This window comes from Trachurus japonicus, chromosome 22 (genome assembly GCF_045865225.1).
Source record: "Trachurus japonicus isolate A0001 chromosome 22, Traja_1.0".
Lineage (NCBI taxonomy): Eukaryota > Metazoa > Chordata > Actinopteri > Carangiformes > Carangidae > Trachurus > Trachurus japonicus.
Window position 1 is genome coordinate 523,456 of NC_140928.1, and position 21,203 is coordinate 544,658.

General features: G+C 43.7%; 1 protein-coding gene across 1 annotated transcript in view; it reads left to right on the forward strand.

The window, feature by feature from the left end:
- The window catches only part of mapkbp1 (mitogen-activated protein kinase binding protein 1), a 67,721-nt gene that overhangs the window by 3,179 nt on the left and 43,339 nt on the right, over positions 1–21,203 (forward strand). The window contains exons 3-13 of the mRNA XM_085768154.1: positions 417–508; positions 7,286–7,348; positions 7,474–7,531; positions 8,570–8,740; positions 10,141–10,278; positions 12,764–12,946; positions 15,328–15,351; positions 16,727–16,887; positions 18,738–18,930; positions 20,160–20,297; positions 21,048–21,203. The exon at positions 21,048–21,203 is cut by the window's right edge and continues 53 nt beyond it. Of these exons, the coding sequence (XP_085624280.1) occupies positions 417–508; positions 7,286–7,348; positions 7,474–7,531; positions 8,570–8,740; positions 10,141–10,278; positions 12,764–12,946; positions 15,328–15,351; positions 16,727–16,887; positions 18,738–18,930; positions 20,160–20,297; positions 21,048–21,203 (1,377 nt within the window). The remainder of the gene's footprint in view (positions 1–416; positions 509–7,285; positions 7,349–7,473; positions 7,532–8,569; positions 8,741–10,140; positions 10,279–12,763; positions 12,947–15,327; positions 15,352–16,726; positions 16,888–18,737; positions 18,931–20,159; positions 20,298–21,047) is intronic.

A 21,203-nucleotide genomic window follows, 5' to 3' on the forward strand; every position in this document is an offset into this window, starting at 1 on the left:
ATAATAATAAAACTACTGGACTTGTTGATCAGCTGATCACAGTCACCAACCAGAGCTGCAGAACATAGAATCAGTTCTGTGGTGAAACCAGAGAGAACATGAAGAGAGTTTAATAGAGAGAGAGAGAGAGTCATGTGAGACGAGTCACACACACACACACACACACACACACATACACATAGAGACACACACACACACACACACACACTCGGCACAGACTCAGTGTTGTGTGATGTCGTTAGCTTAGCGTTAGCAGCACTGAGCCGCAGCAACAAGACGACTGAACCGTCTGATGGAGCAGGAAGTGAGTGTGTGTGTGTGTGTGTGTGTGTGTGTGTGTGTGTGTGTGTGTGTGTGTGTGTGTGTGTGTGTGTGTGTGTGTGACAGCAGCCTGACCTCTGACCTCTGACCTTTAGGTGACCCTGGAGAAGGTTCTGGGCATCACGGCGCCGGGGAACCGAGCGCTGGCCTGCGACCCGCGGACCGGACTGCTGGCCTACCCCGCCGGGTGAGACACACAACCACAGACACACAACAAGAGAGTAGAGTAGAGCTTTAGAGGGACAGTTCAACATTTAGTCAAATTGGCCCATCACCATAATCCCTATAATCATAGCAGTAGGCTCGTTACCTTTAATTGTCGGTGCAAGTTATTTTTAGAACGGCGGAGCAGAGCCGTGAGCTGCTCAGAGCTACGCTACGGAGGCTCATTATGGGATTTCTTGGTTTCCCTCATCAAACTCATCAAATACACAATCCAACAACTCCACAACGCTCTGGTGGACAAGTTGTGAGCTGCACATTCACCACGCTATGAGATAATAACACAACGTTACCACACAGAGTTGTTGTAGAGGGAAATACAGAGACTGTTGATGAAAAACTGTCCCTGAAGGCAACGTGCATCAGAGGTTTTGCATGAATTTCCCTCTAAAACAACTCTGTGTGGTAACGTTGTGTTATTATCTCATAGCGTGGTGAATGTGCAGCTCACAACTTGTCCACCAGAGCGTTGTGGAGTTGTTGGATTGTGTATTTGATGAGTTTGATGAGGGAAACCAAGAAATCCCATAATGAGCCTCCGTAGCGTAGCTCTGAGCAGCTCACGGCTCTGCTCCGCCGTTCTAAAAGTAGCTTGCACCGACAATTAAAGGTAACAAACCTACTGCTATGACTATAGGGATTATGGCAATGGGCCAGTTTGACTAAATGTTGAACTCTCCCTTTAAGCCTTTAGTGGTCCTTATCTCAGGTTGTTGTGTTATCTTGGAGCTTCGACTCCTCTGGTCTGAACAGCTGCAGCTGAACAGATTCAGATTAAAGTGAAGTGAAGGTTCAACTCAGTGAAAACAAACCAGGTGTTTGTGAACATGGAGATTAGAGACACGTGGTGTGTGTGTGTGTGTGTGTGTGTGTGTGTGTGTGTGTGTGTGTGTTCACAGTCGGTGTGTTTGTCTTCACCCTGAGAAGAAGGACGGTGAAGCTAACGACATGATCGGATTATCAGATTAAAGAGACACACACACTCTCTCACACACAACTCATTTAGTTGTTGAAGCTCAGGTCTCTGAGTGGCTAACAGAACTATTATACAAGTTTTGTCAAACTTTATGTTTAAATATGTAAATGAGGTCATATCTAATTAAATATGCACTAATTTGCATATATTTCCAGAACAGAATGGATAAAGCTGCTTTGTTTTATTTTGTTGACATATTAGAGTCTTTAGTTTTTCCAGAGGAGGATTGTGGATATCTCTTTTTATCACTCTGTAAATGAGAAAACACTGTCACCAGCCCTTTAAAACATCTAATGTCTCCATGTTTTTAGTAATAAAATGTTGTATAAATGAGGCTGTGAATGATATATCAACAATCCCCTCTGTAAAAACCTTCAGGATATAGAAAGGGATCAAAGTGGAAGGTTTGGTGTCTGGAAGCTGCTGAAGTGGAGATTTCTAGAGAGGAGTCTGAGTCTGAAAAACTCTTTCTGAGGAAACGTTACGGCCTTTAAAGACTTGGACTGGAAAACTACACAGATTGTTAATGTCAATCCTACTTTTACGATTTGTTGCTATGATGCAAAGGAAATGACATCATTGTTCAGGAGAGAGAGCTTTACAATGACACCTGACATGACACGGCTCAGACTAACTCCTGGTGAGTTTAGGAGAAATCTACAGACAAAATGAAGTAAAAAAACAACTGTATTTTCTACCGTTTCTCTAGCCTATAAATCTCTCTGCCCCCTAGCAGCAGCAGCAGATCTCTTTGCTCCGTAGGTGGGTCTAGAAAGGAGCCATAGGAACTTTTTGAGTCTGGAACACCGTTTGTGTTGACCAATCACAGCGCTCTGTCTGTTTAGAGAGTCGTTGGGCGGCTTAACGCCATGACGACATAGCTACTTGCGACGGTGAAAAACATGACAAGAAGATAGATGGCTTTGGTAAAGGAATGGTTTGACTCGCCGTTGGCATCAACTTTGAAAGAATTCAACTGGTCATTTTCTTTAAAAGTTGAGCAGGAAACTGACCTGAAGTCGTTCATTTAGAAGAAGATGTAAAGTTTAATCTACGACGTCATCCTGCTCTTTGCTCTGATTGGTCGTAGCGCTACCCTATCATCCTGCTCTTTGCTCTGATTGGTCGTAGCGCTACCCTATCATCCTGCTCTTTGCTCTGATTGGTCGTAGCGCTACCCTATTGGTCCAGAGGCAGTTTGAAAGACAGCCTTCATCCGACTGGATTGAGCCGAGGTCTACCGCTCGTTGACACACTAGACATGTTCATGATGTAGTCTGGTACCGTTTCTCTCCTCTGGTCTGAAATGTTAAAGACACAAAACATCCCAAAATCTCAACATTGATCAGTGCACAAAAAAATCATATTTTTGCCTGTAGTGTGTCTGGTCTAAACTGGGTTCTGGTCTAAACTGGTTGTGAGAGTCTGGTAGTTTGAAGTTTCTGTTGGATCCTGATTGGAGGTGGAGCTGTGATGTCACACATGATGTCACTCAGAATGTCAGGAAACAACCACAGTAACCACAGTAACCACAGTAACCACAGTAACGGCAAGGCAAGGCATCTTTATTTATATAGCAGCACATTTCATACCAAGGCAACTCAATGTGCTTTACATAAAGGCAAAACATTAAAAAAAGAAGCATAAAACAGAATAAAAGCAAACAAAACACTAAAACAGAGTTAAAAGCAACAAGAGCAAATAAAAGTAAAAAAAAAAAAATAGATAAGTAGATAGTAACCATAGTAACCATAGTAACTCATTCAGACCGACACCACCGGGTCAGAAACTCTGAGCCCTCACCATCAGAAACCTGTTGCCGCGGAGACGAGGAGTCCTGTGGGCCGGCGGCGGTGACGAGGTCAGAGGTCAGAGGTCAGAGGCTCCGAGTCCAGAGGCATGATGGGAATGTCAGGAGGGGGCGAGCCGAGCCGTCCAATCAGCTGGCAGCCTGAGGTGGTGCTGGCTGCCGATTGGACGGTCGGTGTTCGGATCAGAAGATTCAGATTCACTTCATGCATGAAGAGAGAGAGAGACAGGAAGTGGGTCAGTGGAGCGACCGTGTGTGTGTGTGTGTGTGTGTGTGTGTGTGTGTGTGTAGGGGGGGGGTCAGTTAGGTTAATGTAGAGAGACGGGGGGGGGGTGAAGGGGGGGTAAAGGGGAGGGGGGGGGGCGTCGTAACAACAGAGTCTGGAATGTGACATTTCAGTCCCAGAGGAAAAAGGAGCAGAACAATGAGACGGATCATTCAGGTCTAACTGCTCTCTGCTGGGGGGGGGGGGGTCGCTGGGGGACACTCTGTAGGCTACCTGGACTAGGGTCGCAAAGGGGCAGAAAATTTCCACTAAATTTCCGGTAACTTTCCAGAAACTTTCCATGGGAATTATCGGGAATCTATGGGAATTAAGTGGAAATTGGGGGTAATTTAAACAAACTGTATTATGTCTAAACATAAATGTAAATATTTAGTTTTGTCATAAGCAGACATCCATGTAAAATAACACAATTAAAAAACATGACATCGCAACAGATTTAATTTATTTGTGAGTAGTATCTCAAAGGAGGTTAAATCAAAAACAACTGGACTTAGTTATTTGTCTGACAAATAACGTCTGACAAATGTCAGACAAATAATAATGTCTGACAAATTTTCCCAGACAAATAACTAAGTCCAGTTGCTTTCGATTTAACCTCCTTTGAGATACTATGACCTGGACAAATGAGAATATGCACCAGCTTTGTGAGTAAACCTTTATCAAGTTGTAATTCTTGTATGAACAATCAATTCTTTTACTGAACAACAAAAGTCAAAAAGTAAATTAAATTTTCCCCAACTATATTTAAGTTCCCTGTTAAGGGCCAACCTTCAATTTTGTAAAATTCGGATTTATTCCCATTTATTCCCGTTAATTCCCATGGAAAGTTTCCAATTTTGAAAATTCCCGGCATTTTGCAACCCTAACCTGGACACACACATGCTGCTGTGTGTGTGTCAGACGCTCAGATGTCGGAGTGTCCCTGAACACATCATCAGGTTTTACAGCAGAAACTGATGAAGACGGAGGAGGAGGAGGAGGAGGAAGAAGAGAGGAGGAAAGGGAAGAGGAGGAGGAGGGGGGTTATTGGTGTGTGTGTGTGTGTGTGTGTGTGTTTTCAGGAGGAAGAATATAATTGGCTGCTGACTCAGTTGTGGTTCAGCACTTATCACTGAGTGTTTATCACACACACACACACACACACACACACAGACTGATGACTCAACCAGGGATTAGACGTGTGTGTGTGTGTGTGTGTGTGTGTGTGTGTGTGTGTGTGTGTGTGTGTGTGTGTGTGTGTGTGTGTGTGTGTGTGTGTGTGTGTGTGTACGGTGGCCTGGAGGCTCCTCTACTTCTGTCTGAATGTTTAGTGACTATTAATATTCTCTATACAGTCGACTCATAGTTTCCCACAATGCAGTGCAGTGTGTGGAAACTAGTGTACAACCGATGGTCACTAAGCAAGTAATATAGCTATATCCCATAATGCATTGCGGTCACAGATCGTGGTTATGATCACGCTCAACATTGATCTGCAACGTTTCTGAAAGTGTGTTTACATTTGACCTCTATAGAATTCCCTATAGAATTCACTATATAGAATTCACTACATAGTCCTCTATATAAATTTACTATAGTTCTCTATATAGAATTGACCATATAGAATTCACTACATAGTGTTGTCATGATACCAACCAATGTTTTTCTAAACTTTTCGATACTTTTCGATACTTTTCCAAATACAAAGAGAACACAAAAATGTCATTATTGACTTTATTTTAATAGAAAATCTTAGAACTATAACATAAGCATCAGTAAATAATCAGTAAATCAGTAAACGGTCACTGCTGCTGCAGGATTAAATGTCCATCTATATTAAATGTAAATGTACTTTATTTATACAGCCCATTACAACAATCCTTTCGGAGTACCAAAGTGCTTTACATAGTGTAATAATAAAAAGAAAGAAGCAGAAATAAAACAATTTGAAAACAATAAAAACAGTGAGAGCAATAAAATACAGCAAAGTCAAACAAGTTAAAATAAAATAAAATGAGATAAAAGTGCCATCATGCTACTGGGTATATTAATCTGAACTCTTCCTAAATTAAAACTTTAGTGGTCTGTTTAAAAATGAATCTCAACTTGTTTTCTTTACATGATGAGGTCTGAAAACACTGCATCTTTATTTGTTATTTTGACCAGTTGTAATGTTTGGGAGAAATTGTATCAGTAGTTTATAGAATGAAACACAAACGTTCCTTTAACTCAAACACACAACTATTGTTTCCATACGTAGACTTCAGCTTTCAGACTCACACTCAGAGTTTCTCAGCTCAGTGAACAAACTTCAGAGCCTGAAGTTCTGGTTCCACCACTTCCTGGAAAACCTGTACACACACACACACACACACACACACACACACACACACACACACACACACACACACACACACACTCTGCTGTATAAACAGTGAGCAGCAGCAGTTCTAATGAGTCTCTGTTTGGTGACTCTGTTTATCAGACCTGAACTACTTCACTCAGACTCAGGTCCTGGTCTAGTTCTGGTCTAGTTCTGGTCTAGTTCTGGTCTAGTTCTGGTCTAGTTCTGGTCTGGTTCTGGTCTAGTCCTGGTCTAGTTCTGGTCTGGTTCTGGTCTAGTTCTGGTCCTGGTCTAGTTCTGGTCTAGTTCTGGTCTAGTTCTGGTCTAGTTCTGGTCTAGTCCTGGTCTAGTTCTGGTCTAGTCCTGGTCTAGTTCTGGTCTAGTTCTGGTCTAGTCCTGGTCTAGTTCTGGTCTGGTTCTGGTCTAGTTCTGGTCCTGGTCTAGTTCTGGTCTAGTCCTGGTCTAGTTCTGGTCTAGTTCTGGTCTAGTTCTGGTCCTGGTCTAGTTCTGGTCTAGTTCTGGTCCTGGTCTAGTTCTGGTCTAGTTCTGGTCTAGTTCTGGTCTAGTTCTGGTCTAGTCCTGGTCTAGTTCTGGTCTAGTCCTGGTCTAGTTCTGGTCTGGTTCTGGTCTAGTCCTGGTCTAGTTCTGGTCTGGTTCTGGTCTAGTTCTGGTCCTGGTCTAGTTCTGGTCTAGTCCTGGTCTAGTTCTGGTCTAGTTCTGGTCTAGTTCTGGTCCTGGTCTAGTTCTGGTCTAGTCCTGGTCTAGTTCTGGTCTGGTTCTGGTCTAGTTCTGGTCCTGGTCTAGTTCTGGTCTAGTTCTGGTCTAGTCCTGGTCTAGTTCTGGTCCTGGTCTAGTTCTGGTCTAGTTCTGGTCTAGTTCTGGTCTAGTTCTGGTCTAGTTCTGGTCTAGTTCTGGTCCTGGTCTAGTTCTGGTCTAGTTCTGTTCTAGTTCTGGTTCTGGTCTAGTTCTGGTCCTGGTCTAGTTCTGGTCCTGGTCTAGTTCTGGTCTAGTTCTGGTCTAGTTCTGGTCTAGATCTGATCCTGGTCTGGTCCTGGTCTAGTTCTGGTCTAGTTCTGGTCTAGTTCTGGTCTAGTTCTGGTCTAGTTCTGGTCCTGGTCTAGTTCTGGTCTAGTTCTGGTCCTGGTCCTATATTACTTTCTGTCAGATTTCCTTCAGAATAAAAGCATGAATGTTTCTAAACCTCAGTGAACTCCTTCAGAATAAAAGCATGAATGTTTCTAAACCTCAGTGAACTCCTTCAGAATAAAAGCGTGAATGTTTCTAACCTCAGTGAACTCCTTCAGAATAAAAGCATGAATGTTTCTAACCTCGTTGGACTGGTTGCAGGTGTGTCGTGGTCCTGCTGAACCCACGGAAGAACAAACAGCAGTTCATCTTCAACAGCTCCAGGTAAAACAAAACAAACCAAACCTCCAGCAGCCAATCAGCTGCCAGCTCAGCTCCACACACAGTCACATGACCGTGTTCACTACAACTCCCATGATTCATAGCGGTGTGATGTCATGTGTTTACAGGAAGGCCATCACCACGTTGGCCTTTTCTCCAGATGGAAAATACGTGGTGACAGGAGAGGTGAGTCAGCGGATCCACTAGCAACTATAGAATTCACTATATATTCCTCTATATAGAATTCAGCATATAGAATTCACTATATAGAATTCACCATATAGAATTTGCCATATAGAATTTGCTATATAGAATTCACCATATAGAATTTGCTATATAGAATTCACCATATAGAATTCGCTATATAGAATTCGCCATATAGAATTCGCCACATAGAATTCACCATATAGAATTCGCTATATAGAATTTGCCACATAGAATTCACCATATAGAATTCACTATATAGAATTCGCCATATAGAATTCACCATATAGAATTCGCTATATAGAATTCGCCGTATAGAATTCGCTATATAGAATTCGCCATATAGAATTCGCTATATAGAATTCGCCATATAGAATTCGCCATATAGAATTTGCCATATAGAATTCACCATATAGAATTCACTATATAGAATTCGCCATATAGAATTCGCCATATAGAATTCGCTATATAGAATTCGCCGTATAGAATTCGCCATATAGAATTCGCTATATAGAATTCACCATATAGAATTCGCTATATAGAATTCGCCGTATAGAATTCGCTATATAGAATTCGCCATATAGAATTCGCTATATAGAATTCGCCATATAGAATTCGCCATATAGAATTTGCCATATAGAATTCGCCACATAGAATTTGCCATATAGAATTCACTATATATTCCTCTATATAGAATTCGCCATATAGAATTCACTATATAGAATTCACTATATATTCCTCTATATAGAATTCGCCATATAGAATTCACTATATAGAATTCACCATATATTCCTCTATATAGAATTCACCATATAGAATTCGCCATATAGAATTCACCATATAGAATTCACTATATATTCCTCTTTATAGAATTCACTATATAGAATTCACCATATAGAATTCGCCATATAGAATTCACTATATAGAATTCACTATATATTCCACTATATAGAATCCACTATATATTCCTATATATAGAATTCACCATATATATTCCCTATATATTCCTCTCCCTGTCAGAGCGGCCACATGCCGGCGGTCCGGGTGTGGGAGGTGTCGGAGCGCCTCCAGGTGGCCGAGCTGCAGGAACATAAATACGGAGTTTCCTGCGTGGCGTTCTCTCCCAACGGGAAGTACATCGTCAGCGTGGGATACCAGCACGACATGATGGTCAACGTCTGGAACTGGAAGGTACCTGAACGCCTCATATACACCTGAACGCCTCATACTCAGATTAGATTCAGATTCTGATTTTTTTTTTTTTTAAATGGGAACAGTTCATATTGATGGACATTGACATGTAAATCTGTGGGATTGTAGCCAAGTGGCTCATTTCCATCCCCAGTCCCATTGGCAGATTGATGTTAGACATAAAAACATGAAGATAAAAAGTCCAAGAGGCAGAACTAGGACAACAAAACACCTTGACATCTTACACAAAACATATGAAGGACAAGACAGACATAAACCACCAGTTAACTGACCATAGACGGTTAACAGAGTGGGTAAGGGGACCAACAGATTACTGAGAAGTTATAAAGAGCTACAGTGCTAGTTAAAGTGCTACAGTGCTAGTTAAAGTGCTACAGTGCTAGTTAAAGTGCTACAGTGCTAGTTAAAGTGCTATGTGCTAGTTAAAGTGCTACAGTGCTAGTTAAAGTGCTATGTGCTAGTTAAAGTGCTACAGTGCTAGTTAAAGTGCTATGTGCTAGTTAAAGAGCTACAGTGCTAGTTAAAGTGCTATGTGCTAGTTAAAGTGCTATAGTGCTAGTTAAAGTGCTACAGTGCTAGTTAAAGTGCTATGTGCTAGTTAAAGAGCTACAGTGCTAGTTAAAGTGCTATGTGCTAGTTAAAGTGCTATAGTGCTAGTTAAAGTGCTACAGTGCTAGTTAAAGTGCTATGTGCTAGTTAAAGTGCTATGTGCTAGTTAAAGTGCTACAGTGCTAGTTAAAGTGCTAAAGTGCTATGTGCTAGTTAAAGAGCTACAGTGCTAGTTAAAGTGCTATGTGCTAGTTAAAGTGCTATAGTGCTAGTTAAAGTGCTACAGTGCTAGTTAAAGTGCTATGTGCTAGTTAAAGTGCTATGTGCTAGTTAAAGTGCTACAGTGCTAGTTAAAGTGCTACAGTGCTAGTTAAAGTGCTATGTGCTAGTTAAAGTGCTATGTGCTAGTTAAAGAGCTACAGTGCTAGTTAAAGTGCTATGTGCTAGTTAAAGTGCTACAGTGCTAGTTAAAGTGCTTCAGTGCTAGTTAAAGTGCTACAGTGCTAGTTAAAGTGCTTCAGTGCTAGTTAAAGTGCTACAGTGCTAGTTAAAGTGCTACAGTGCTAGTTAAAGTGCTATGTGCTAAAGTGACGAGTGCATAAGTGCAAGATTTAATTTAATTTAATTTAATTGCACAATGCCCCAATAAAGTGCAGGATCGACTTAAACTGCACCATCCCATAGCACACGACTGCACATGCAGATGTGTGTCCAATATTGCACAAAGTTTGTATACATCAATGTATTATGTACACACCATTGTATGAAATTGAGATACCAGATATATGAGATACAGCTGTCGTTGTCCTTGTCCTTGTTGTCGTTGTCAGAAAAACGTGGTGGTGGCGGCGAACAAAGTCTCCAGTAAAGTGACGGCCGTCTCCTTCTCAGACGACAGCTCATACTTCGTTACCGCCGGCAACCGTCACGTCAAGTTCTGGTACCTGGACCACGCCAAGACCTCCAAGGTTCGTTCACCTGCACAGTCAGACCGCTTGGTTTGTTGCTACAGCGACAACTGTCTTGTTGCTAATGGATCATACAGATAATGTAGATATGAAACATGGACAGTATGGATGTATACGGCAGTAGGGACATGAGGATCAAACGTGAATCACATTGTTTGTTTAATGTCATAAAAGTTTTTGTCTAAATGTATCTGACAGTGTAACGACCGATAGACCATAACACGTTTACTACGATAGTCTTATATGTACGTTTTCAAATACAGTAATATATATAATATTGATCTTTGACCGGCACATTTTGTTTAAGTTAATGAAACCGAGATACTTTTAATACTGTGTGCTTAAATTAAACAGAAATAAAATGATAGGCTATGTGTGTGTGTGTGTGTGTGTGTGTGTGTGTGTGTGTGCGCCAACATGTTCATAAAATATAAAATGTCATTGGCCCACACTGTCAGATACATTTAGACCAAAACTTGAATGACATTAAATGAACAATGTGATTCACCTTCAATCCTCATGTTCCTACTGCCATCCATGCTGTCCATATTCCATATCTGTCATATCTGTATCCATTAGCAACAAAACCAATAGTAACCCCATGCAATAGAACATTTAAAAGGTGATAGCTACAAGTTGAATTCCTCCTGGCCAGTAGGTGTAGAACTCTTTGCTATCTGCTCTCACTCCAACCTTCTGTTTTACTGGTTGCCAGTTACAGCAGTTACACATGACAATTATTTATATACTATTTTTTTTTAATTCTGTAAAATTAATACTTTTATTCTGCACCCCTATAGATGTTCTGTGGATGCATTATTTTTTGAAAAATGTATCCTTTTGATGAAAAAGTTGTAGCTATGACCTTTAAAAGCAATTTATTTCATTCTGGACTATTAAATAAAGGTTCAAAGTGTTCCAAGCTTCACAAACAATTAGATCTTGTTGGTGTTTTATTTGGATTTTGCTCTGTCAGAAACCATAGTGCAGGTCCAGACTGTGCAGTTGCAGTTTTACAGTCGACCACTAGGAGGCGTTAAGGGGTCTGAACCATAGCCTGTAGAAAGAACGGCCGTAGCACCGTGACGTCACCCATTGGTTTGAGGGAGTCTGTTTTGTGTCTCTACTACGGGGGTTTGAACCGCGTCATGTTGGATTCTACTTGCCATATTTGGAGCGGTGCGGCGGTTAGCCGGCCGAGAACCCGCCCACTGGCCTCGAAGCAGCGGTCCTGTCACTCAACGTTTCTGCGCCCTAATTGGCCAGAATTTTAAATCTAACTAGATAAAGTAGCATTTCCTGATGGAAATGCGTGTGAATGCTGAAAGCAGCTGAACGTTGTTGCAGAATTAGCAAATAGTGCAAGCAGTGACTGATCACCATACAAATGTTTGACCAAGGTAGGAATCGAACCCACAACCTCATGGTCAGTAGACTTCCACTCTGCCTCTAGGCCACAGTGTAAACACAGTTGTAAAGACTGTTGTCTGTTGATGAGCTGCACTCTGTCTCACTCTGAAGTTAACGAGCCCAAAGCTGCATCTGTTGGAAACACACTGTGTCAACACCAAGAAAGCTTGAGAGTCAAGCTTGAATGACTTACAATGAAAATTTATGTGAATTTCAGGCTGAGAGCAGCAGTTTCAACATGAGGCAAGTTATCAGAAGTCAACAGAGGACGACTGGGAAAATAATACACTATAATTGTTGTTGAGGCAAGATTTGAACCAGCAACCTTCAGGTCTTCAGCCCAGTGATCTAACCACTTCACCATAGTTACATTCAATGAGAGAAGGGTAAAAGAAATCCCTATATAAGAGGCTCACTGACTTCTGCTTAAAAAAAAGAATAGAGTAGAAATGAGCTAGCCTGGCTCTCGCCAGACCCTTGTAGTTCCGCAAAGCTACGCCAGAGGCGCTACGCTCAGCTTCGCACAAGGGTCTGGACTCGAGGCCAATGCAAACTTCTTCCCCGGAGCAAAAAATAATGAACCAATCAGGATCGCCGGGCGGGACTTTCTGAGGTGTGACGTAGCGCTGAAGCGACTGTTTGAGTCAAACAACAAAGGCGGCTCGCAGTGAGTGGCTGAAGTAGCACGTCAACAAGATAACGGACAAGTGGTTTATCCAATCACATACAAGATTTTTTTACAAGGCCCCGCCTTCTGAAATGAATCGCCTATGGAGCAGTCCCAGACCCTTGTGTGGAGCTCAGCGTAGCTTTGCGGGACTACAAGGGTCTGGTGAGAGCCAGGCTAGAAATGAGCCACATCAAGTAAGTAGAGGACTTTCTGTGACTTGGGACCCTTGGTCTGAACGTGCAGGTCTCCAGTCTGCAGCCGTGTACTATCGCTCTTCACCTGCAGCTCAGTGTCGCCGCCTGCTGACCACCGTGTGTGTGTGTCTCTGTGTGTGTGTGTCTCTCTGTGTGTCCCTGTGTGTGTCTCTGTGTGTCTCTGTGTGTCTCTGTGTGTGTGTCTCTCCAGGTGAACGCCACGGTGCCCCTGCTGGGGCGTTCAGGGCTGCTGGGTGAACTGAGGAACAACTTCTTCAGTGACGTGGCGTGTGGGCGTGGCCAGCGGGCGGCCGCCACCTTCTGCATCACCTCCTCCGGCCTCCTGTGTGAGTTCAACCACCGCCGCCTCCTCGACAAGTGGGTGGAGCTCCGGGTGAGTGGCCCCGCCTCCTCTCAGTCCAGCTGGGAGAGGGTCATGACGTCATCAGTAAAAAATAATTGATCTGAACCAGATTTAGGCCTTGTCCACACCAACACGGGTATTTTTGAAACCAAACTTTTATGGAACCCGGTTAAAAAAAAATAACTCCGTCCACATGAAACCGCAAATCCTCTCAAACAATAGGTGCGTTTCCATCAGCTGTTTAGATTCATCTAGATGTATCGCATCGGAAAATGATGATGGAAACGCCGTGATTCGAATTAAAATCCCCTGATTCGCACAAAATGAAATACGCTGCTATGGTCGGGTTTTGGTTGATTGGAATGGGATGGAAACAGCTGTATGCGAATCAAGTGACGTAGCCACTTTCACCCCGTCTGCTCCCATGTTTGCAGTTCACTCACAAGACAACATCAGGGTTTCTGCACCGCCACGGCAAAATAAAAGCCCCCACACACCTTCATAATGATGTTACTGCACAGTTCTTCATAGTTCCTCCTCAGTAAAAACCAAACTTATCAACCAGCGAATCCAGCGTTTATCATTAATAAAGTCTCGCTCTCTCTCTCCCACACACACACACACACGGGTCGCGTTATGAAGGTAATAAACATGCGCTAAATCGCGCTAATGTGTTCAAATCAGACCGTCCGTCCGTCCGGGCGTGGGGGGGGGGGGGGAGGGAGTGCAAAGTCCGTAGATGGAAACACACATGATTCGAATTTCTTTTAATGCGCATTTCCCAGTAATTCGAATCACTTTGGATGGAAACATGGCTGCTGTCATGTGCATTCCAGAGCAGTAGGTGGCAGCTGTAACTGGTACAGAGAGAGGGGAGGCTAAAGTCCTCTCTGGTGGAGGCTCAAACTGACCGGCACCGCGAGACAAGTCGGCGCTACTAACACACCCCGCCCGTAATCTCTTGTTTATGACAGATAGGAAAATACACAAATACACACATGGTAACGATAATCCATCGATCCACTGATTGATTCTGAAAGGCTTCATTTAAAACAAATGTAGCTACAGGACGGGAGGAAGCTAAACAGTGGGGAAGTGACCGCAGTTTACTATTTGATAAAAGCCTGTTTACTCCATATCAGCATGGTGTTTACATATGGTGACCAAGCGGTTTTGTATTAGTGTCACATGTTTAGTGATTATTGATATTCACAGCAGCCTAATAGTCCACTCAGCGTCTGATGATCCATGGGTCAGCGGTGAGAAGCTTGACGTGCTCTAGCAACAGTAACTAAGGGGGGCGGGGCTTTGTCCTGTCCACACATGAAGCTGAAACCAGAGTTTTAGAAAACGTGGAGTTCACCCTGGACTCTGGTTACAGAGAACTCTGGTTTCAGGAGCCGACGACCGCGGTTAAACACACGGTTTCAAAAATACCTGCGTTCGTGTGGACAGCAACTTATTGATTTATTGATTTATTGATTTATTGATTTATTGTCCACACACACGAGGACGAGAAGAAAATTTCCAACATCCTGTAACGATCCTGTTTCCTCTTCCTCTTCCTACTGTCTTCTTCCTGCTCCTCCTCTTCCTCCTCTTCCTTTTCCTCCTCTTCCCCCTCCTCTTCTTCTTCCTCTGCTTCCTCCTCTTCTTCCTCTTCTTCCTCCTCTTCCTCTTTCTCTGCTTCTTCCCCCTCCTCCTCCTCTTCCTCCTCCTCCTCTTCCCCTTCTTCCTCCTCTTCCTCTTCCTCTGCTTCCTCCTTTTCCTCCTCCTCCTCCTCCTACTGTCTTCTTCCTCTTCCCCCTCTTCCTCCTCTTCCTCCTCCTTTTCCTCATCTTCTCCCCCCTTCTTCTTCCTACTCTTCCTCTTCCTTTTTCTCCTCCTTTTCCTTCTCTTCCGCCTCTTCTTTTTCCTCTTCCTCTGCTTCCTCCTCTTCCCTTTCCTCCTCTCTTCTTCCCCTTCTTCCTCCTCTTCTTCCTCTGCTTCCTCCTCTTCCTCCTCCTCCTCTTCCTACTATCTTCTTCCTCCTCTTCCTCTGCTTCCTCCTCTTCCTCTTCCTCCTCCTCCTCTTCCTCTTCCTACTCTTCCTCTTCCTCTTCCTCCTCTTTCTCTTCCCCTTCCCCCTCTTCCTCTTCCTCTGCTTCCTCCTCTTCTTCCTCCTCTTCCTCTTCCTCCTCCTCTTCCTCCTCTTCCTCCTCCTCCTCTTCCTCTTCCTACTCTTCCTCCTCTTTCTCTTCCCCTTCCCCCTCTTCCTCTTCCTCTGCTTCCTCCTCTGCCTCTTCCTCTTCCCCTTCTTCCTCCTCTTCCTCTTCCTCTTCCTCCTCTTCCTCCTACTGTCTTCTTCTTCCTCTCCCTCCTCTTCCTCCTCCTCCTCCTCTTCCTCCTCCTCTTCCTCTGCTTCCTGTCAGAGGGTCGACTCCTCCTCTTCCTCAGTAAGTCGTTGTTACAGATTCTGAACTTCACTCTTCATCCTCAGACACGCCCCCTCTCCTCCTGTCGTCTCATTGGTGGATTGTACAGCACTCATGACTCATCCTTCCACCTGATTGGCTCTCCACTCTCCACTCTCACTATCACTCACTGCACCGACTCCACAGCATCACATTCACTTATGACTTTTATTTTGAAGGGTTAGGTGACGGTCACCTGACCTCTGACTCCATCCATCCATTCATTAAAGGGATACGGCAACATATTTTTTTTCATGTCTTGCCTCACTCCCGAGTCCATGACCAGCAGATAGACACCATCCTTTCCACTGTGTGTGCAGTAACCATGGAGATAGAGCCGTATCGCCGTAATTAGCTTAGCTCAAACACTGGAAGTGTATGGGTAGTGTTAGCCTGCCTCCTACCTAAAGTCGCTAATTAGCTTAGCTCAAACACTGGAAGTGTATAGGTAGTCGAGTCGAGGGTAGGTTAGCTTCCTATTTCAAAGTAAAAGCACAAATTCTATCGTCATGGTTTTCTGTATGTAAAGGGCAACGGGTGTTTTATTTTGTGAAAGTAACGGGAAGTGCGTTGGTCACAACGGCTAGCTTGAGTAGCGCCGAATTCGTCCCAACAAAATAGTAAACAGCTGGTATTTAGACAAATTAACGACACACTGCTGATCTAAACGGCTACTTTCTCACCTAAACATGTTTGAAATGTGGATAAAGTGAAATATTTACAGAGTTTAGAGCTAAAATGAAATCAGCTTCTGACTCGGGAGGCAGGCTAACACTACCTATACACTTCCAGTGTTTGAGCTAAACTAATTAGCGACTTTAGGTGGAGGCAGGCTAACACTACCTATACACTTCCAGTGTTTGAGCTAAACTAATTAGAGACTTTAGGTGGAGGCAGGCTAACACTACCTATACACTTCCAGTGTTTGAGCTAAGCTAATTAGCGACTTTAGGTGGAGGCAGGCTAACACTACCTATACACTTCCAGTGTTTGAGCTAAGCTAATTACGGCGATACGGCTCTATCTCCCTTGTTACTACACGCACAGTGGAAAGGATGGTGTCTATCTGCTGGTCATGGACTCGGGAGTGAGGCAAGACACACACAAAAAAAATGTTGGCTTATCCCTTTAATCAGAGAGTCAGCCCAGGGGGCGGGGCTTGTCCTGTCCTGTCAGCTGATTGGCCTCCGTGACATTCTCTGCTACGAGGACGAGGTCGTGTTGATAAAACAAACAGGAGCTTCATGATGGTGGCTCTGACTCACCTGTGTGTGTGTGTGTGTGTGTGTGTGTGTGTGTGTGTGTGTGTGTGTGTGTGTGTGTGTGTGTGTGTGTGTGTGTGTGTGTGTGTGTGCAGACGGCCCAGGCCACCTGTCTGTCCGTCACAGACGAGCTGATCTTCTGTGGTTGTTCTGACGGGACGGTCCGAGCCTTCAGCCCCGTCAACCTGCACTTCCTCTGCACGTTGCCCCGCCCACACTTCCTGGGCGCCGACATCGCCAACATGGTGGACGCCAGGTAACACACACACACACACACACCTGACCACTAATTAATAATAATATATACTTTATTTGAGTACTAGGGACAGTGCGTATTGATGAACATTGGTATAAAATACTGTAGTAAATATGATGGATTGTAGCCGAGCCGCTTATTTACATCCGTAGTCGCTAATAAATAAATAAATAAAATACAACTAACAGTACAACACAAGGAATAAAAACAATACAATAACTAAAATACAAATGGAGATACACTACACAGACAGAAAAGGCAAAACAGCAAATAAAATGTAGAACACAATACAGGACAAGACAATGAAACAGCCAGTGGCGGCCTTAGACATCTGGGGGCCCGTTTCAATATTTCATATGAGGCCCCACCCTGTAAACATAAAATTATTTGCCAGCCATGTGCCCATGTGTCGCTGATGCTTTAAACCCTGAAAGGACGCAGTAAACGCACTATCCAAGCATCCCAGCTACGCACAACACATTAAAATCACTATCAGGGCAAGAAACCAGGACTTAGCAGAAAAAACGAGGACTGAAGTTGGTTTTCATCAAAAAGCAAAATCATTATGTACATTTTCAGACATGAGGAATGAGGAACACAATCAAACACTACAGGCTTTAACAATACTCTGAATTTAAATTGGCAACAAAAGTAATGAGAGCAAAGTGCTCCGCGTTATTTCAGCACCACAGACAAGGAAAGGACGGGTCGTGAGAGCGGATCAGGGGTCGAGTGTGTGACCGCACGGTGGACAGAGCTGTTTGTGTGCATGGTGGATGTAGGCCTGTGTGTGTGTTAAGGTGAAACCTAGGTGATGAATTATTGTAGGCCACTGTCTTTGACTTGGTGGCTGGCAGCTGGGGGCCCCCCTGGTGGCTGGGGCCCATTTCAATTGAAACGGTTGAAACATAGGCAAGGCCGCCTATGGAAACAGCATTGAAACAGCACAACTAGTGAACAACATAGGGTGACCATATTGTGATTTCCAAAAGAGAGGACACTTAAATGATACTTGAAGTTTACAATAAAGATGCTTCATAAATAGGCTACATGTATACGTTTACACCTCGTCTGTATGGATGGAATATTCAGCTATACAACAAAATATCTCTCTATCCAATCAATAGCAGACAAATGTAGCCTATCTAATGAAGATATTATTGATTGGAGCAAAGAAAGCTATAACAAGGGAATGGCTACAACCCAACGCACCGACACTGGAAGACTGAAGGGACTGTTCACCACATCTACATCACGGAGAGACTGACATTCACTCTAAAGTTGCATTCGGAGAAATTTAAGAGTTGGTGGTCCAAGTGGATCAGATATACAGTAGCTATATAAGACCACAGAGACCTGAACTGCTTTAAGTACAGTCTCTATTACATGGCTTGAAGTAGCAGTCTATTAATCTTGATGGAAAAATTTGTAAATGTGACTTCTTTTGTTATTATTATTTAAAACATTGTAAAATGAAAGGGAGAGTAATGGCTTGGAGAATATGTTAACACAATTGTCCAAATACATGTTTTTGTTTCACTCTGTATGAGTGTAACGGTGCTGAAATGACTTTCTATGTTTCTCCCTGATAATAAAGAAAAAAAAAATATATATCTCTCTATAACCAGAGACACAAAGTCACACAGGCTTCCCAGGGGTTATTAATTCTAGAAATTAATTAAAATAAAATAAAATAAAATAAAAAAGCCCTGTGGAATGAAATAATGATAGAAACACTACTGTATTGGAAGAGTCTGTCCGGTCTCAAACCTGTCGCTGCAGCTACAACTCCAGTTTACTCCAACGTAAACCAGACGTATTCATGACTTCATCCCCCCCCTCCTCCACAGTCAGCTGTTCTGCCACCGGCCGGAGGAGCGCTACCCCGACACGGTGGCCGTGACCTTTGACCCCTCCAACCACTGGCTGTCGTGCGTCTACAACGACCACAGTGTTTACGTCTGGGATGTCCGGGACCTGAAGGAGCGAGCGGGAAAACTCTACTCAGCCCTGTACCACTCGGCCTGCGTCTGGAGCCTCGAGGTGGGTGTGTGTCTGTGTGTGTCTGTGTGTGTGTGTGTGTGTGTGTGTAGGCCATGGGTGCAGATCCCGGGGGGGACATGTCCCCCCCAATAAAAACACCCTAAATGATTAAAAATGGATCAAATGTATTTTCAGATTTCACATTTTTCACATTTTAGATTCACATCTAAAAAGAAATGATTGAAATGGTGTTTCAAAGGAGGTTAAATGTAAAGCAACTGGACTTAGTTATTTGTCTAGAAGACGTTTCACCTTCATCAGTTCATGTACGCATCTGACCAGGCTGGGACTGGTCCAACTATCTGGTGTGGAGACTCACTATTTAACCTCTTGTGTGGGCGTTCACAAGGGTGATGATGTCACTGGTTCCCTTTTGTGCTCCAAGTGCCAACGACAGTCGTTAAGATGACTGTCTTTGATGGAAGGTTGGTTTGGACTTCGTTAGTGCCCTATTGTGTTATAACGACAGTCGTTGGAGCCACTTGCCACTTGTGAACAGTGGTTGTTCTTTGAGGCTAGATTGTTGAATCTCCTGGGAAGGGATGAAAGGGCAGCATTGTAGATTGGAGATAGGTGGTGTCTGAGGCCACCTCCCCTGTTGAGGGATGGTTTCTCTACTTTTACATAGATGGCTTCTTTAACTCCTCTTTCAAACCATCTGTCCTCTCTGTCTAGGATTTGACAAATGAGAATATGCACCGGCTGATTGAAATGGTGAAACAATGTTTGACAAATATATTTCTGACTCCACATCCCATCTCTGTTCTCCTCCACTACGATGCAGATGAACGTTTCTTTTAAAGAAACAACCCCCTCAATCTTTGGGCTTCATTTATTGATATTCATCCATATCAATTAATCATGCATTAAGTAGTCCCATGCACTGGGAGAAAAGGGAGATGGGAAGAAGAACTGGGGATCTGGGAGGGAACGTGAGTAGATATTACATGCCCCTTTAAATTATGATTTGCTAATATAACAGTTGAGTAAGCAGTGAAGTTGGCTGTTTAGGACAAATAAACAAGAAAGGTGAGCACAATAAATGATTCCCTGTGCAGTGTGGTGATCCTCTACCAAGTTGTGATTTATGGCGGCAATATGAGTTGCATATACCGGCAAAAAAAAACAAAACAATTTTGTGTCCCCCCACCAATCCTGACTCGGATCTGCACCCCTTATGTAGGCTGTGTGTGTGAACACCTGAACAGCTGCTGTGTGTGTGTCTGCAGGTGTCTCCTGAGGGGGGAGGGTCAGGGGGAGAGGTGAGTCTCCCCCCCGGGTCCTTCCTGTCCTGCTCCTCTGACAACACCATCCGACTGTGGAGCGTCGAGGGATCGAACCTGCTGACCAGGAACATCCTCAGCCAGGTGACACACACCTGAACACACACCTCCACACACCTAGACACACACCTAGACACACATCTACACACCTCCACACACCTAGACACACCTGGACACCTGAAACCCCGGGCTTCTAAACTAACGGTCACCAGTCTCCAGTGGTGACGTCACTAACTAATGATTCAGCTGTTTTCACTCGTCTGCATCAGATGTGAAAGTTGCTGCGTTTCCATCACAGATTTTCGCAAAATAAAAGTCTGAAATTTCGAAAAAGGTCAGTTGCTATTTGCGGTTGTTTCCATTGAAAGGTGTTTTGTGAATGAGCCGTAATCTAGTCTCGCGATACCCCATAATTCTCACCCCGCGAGACTTCGCTTTGAGGAAGATGGACGTAAGTGCCTTGTGTTTCCATGGTGATGGCACAGCGATCTCAGCTGCTACAGCTGTTGCTGTTATTGTTTTTAACAAAGATGAATACACGTTTTATATCGATACGTCTGAAAAACCACCTCATGAGAGCGTAAAACTGTATAGCGATATTTAAGAGGTTTTTTGAAATGTAGGTATTTCCAATACCAGTTTTTTATTTCAATATTTAGGTTTTGCGCATTTCTAGGGGTAAGGGAAACACACCTACTGATACATTATTTAATTTTTACATTTCGCATTCACACGTTTATTTTCACTCTGTCATGTTTCCATGACGACTGACCAGGAAGAGATGCACGGTACCTCGTGACGTGTTTCATGTTAACCTCTGACCTCTGACCCCAGGACCTGCAGAAGGTCATCTACGTGGACGACAACACCTCCAGCCTCCTGGACACGGACAGCGTGGGCGTTGCCGGGGGCAACGGGGAGAAGGCGGGGTCGTCGGGCGGCGAGGGGCAGCAGAGCGACCAGAGCAGAGCGGGCATCAGGACCCTGAGA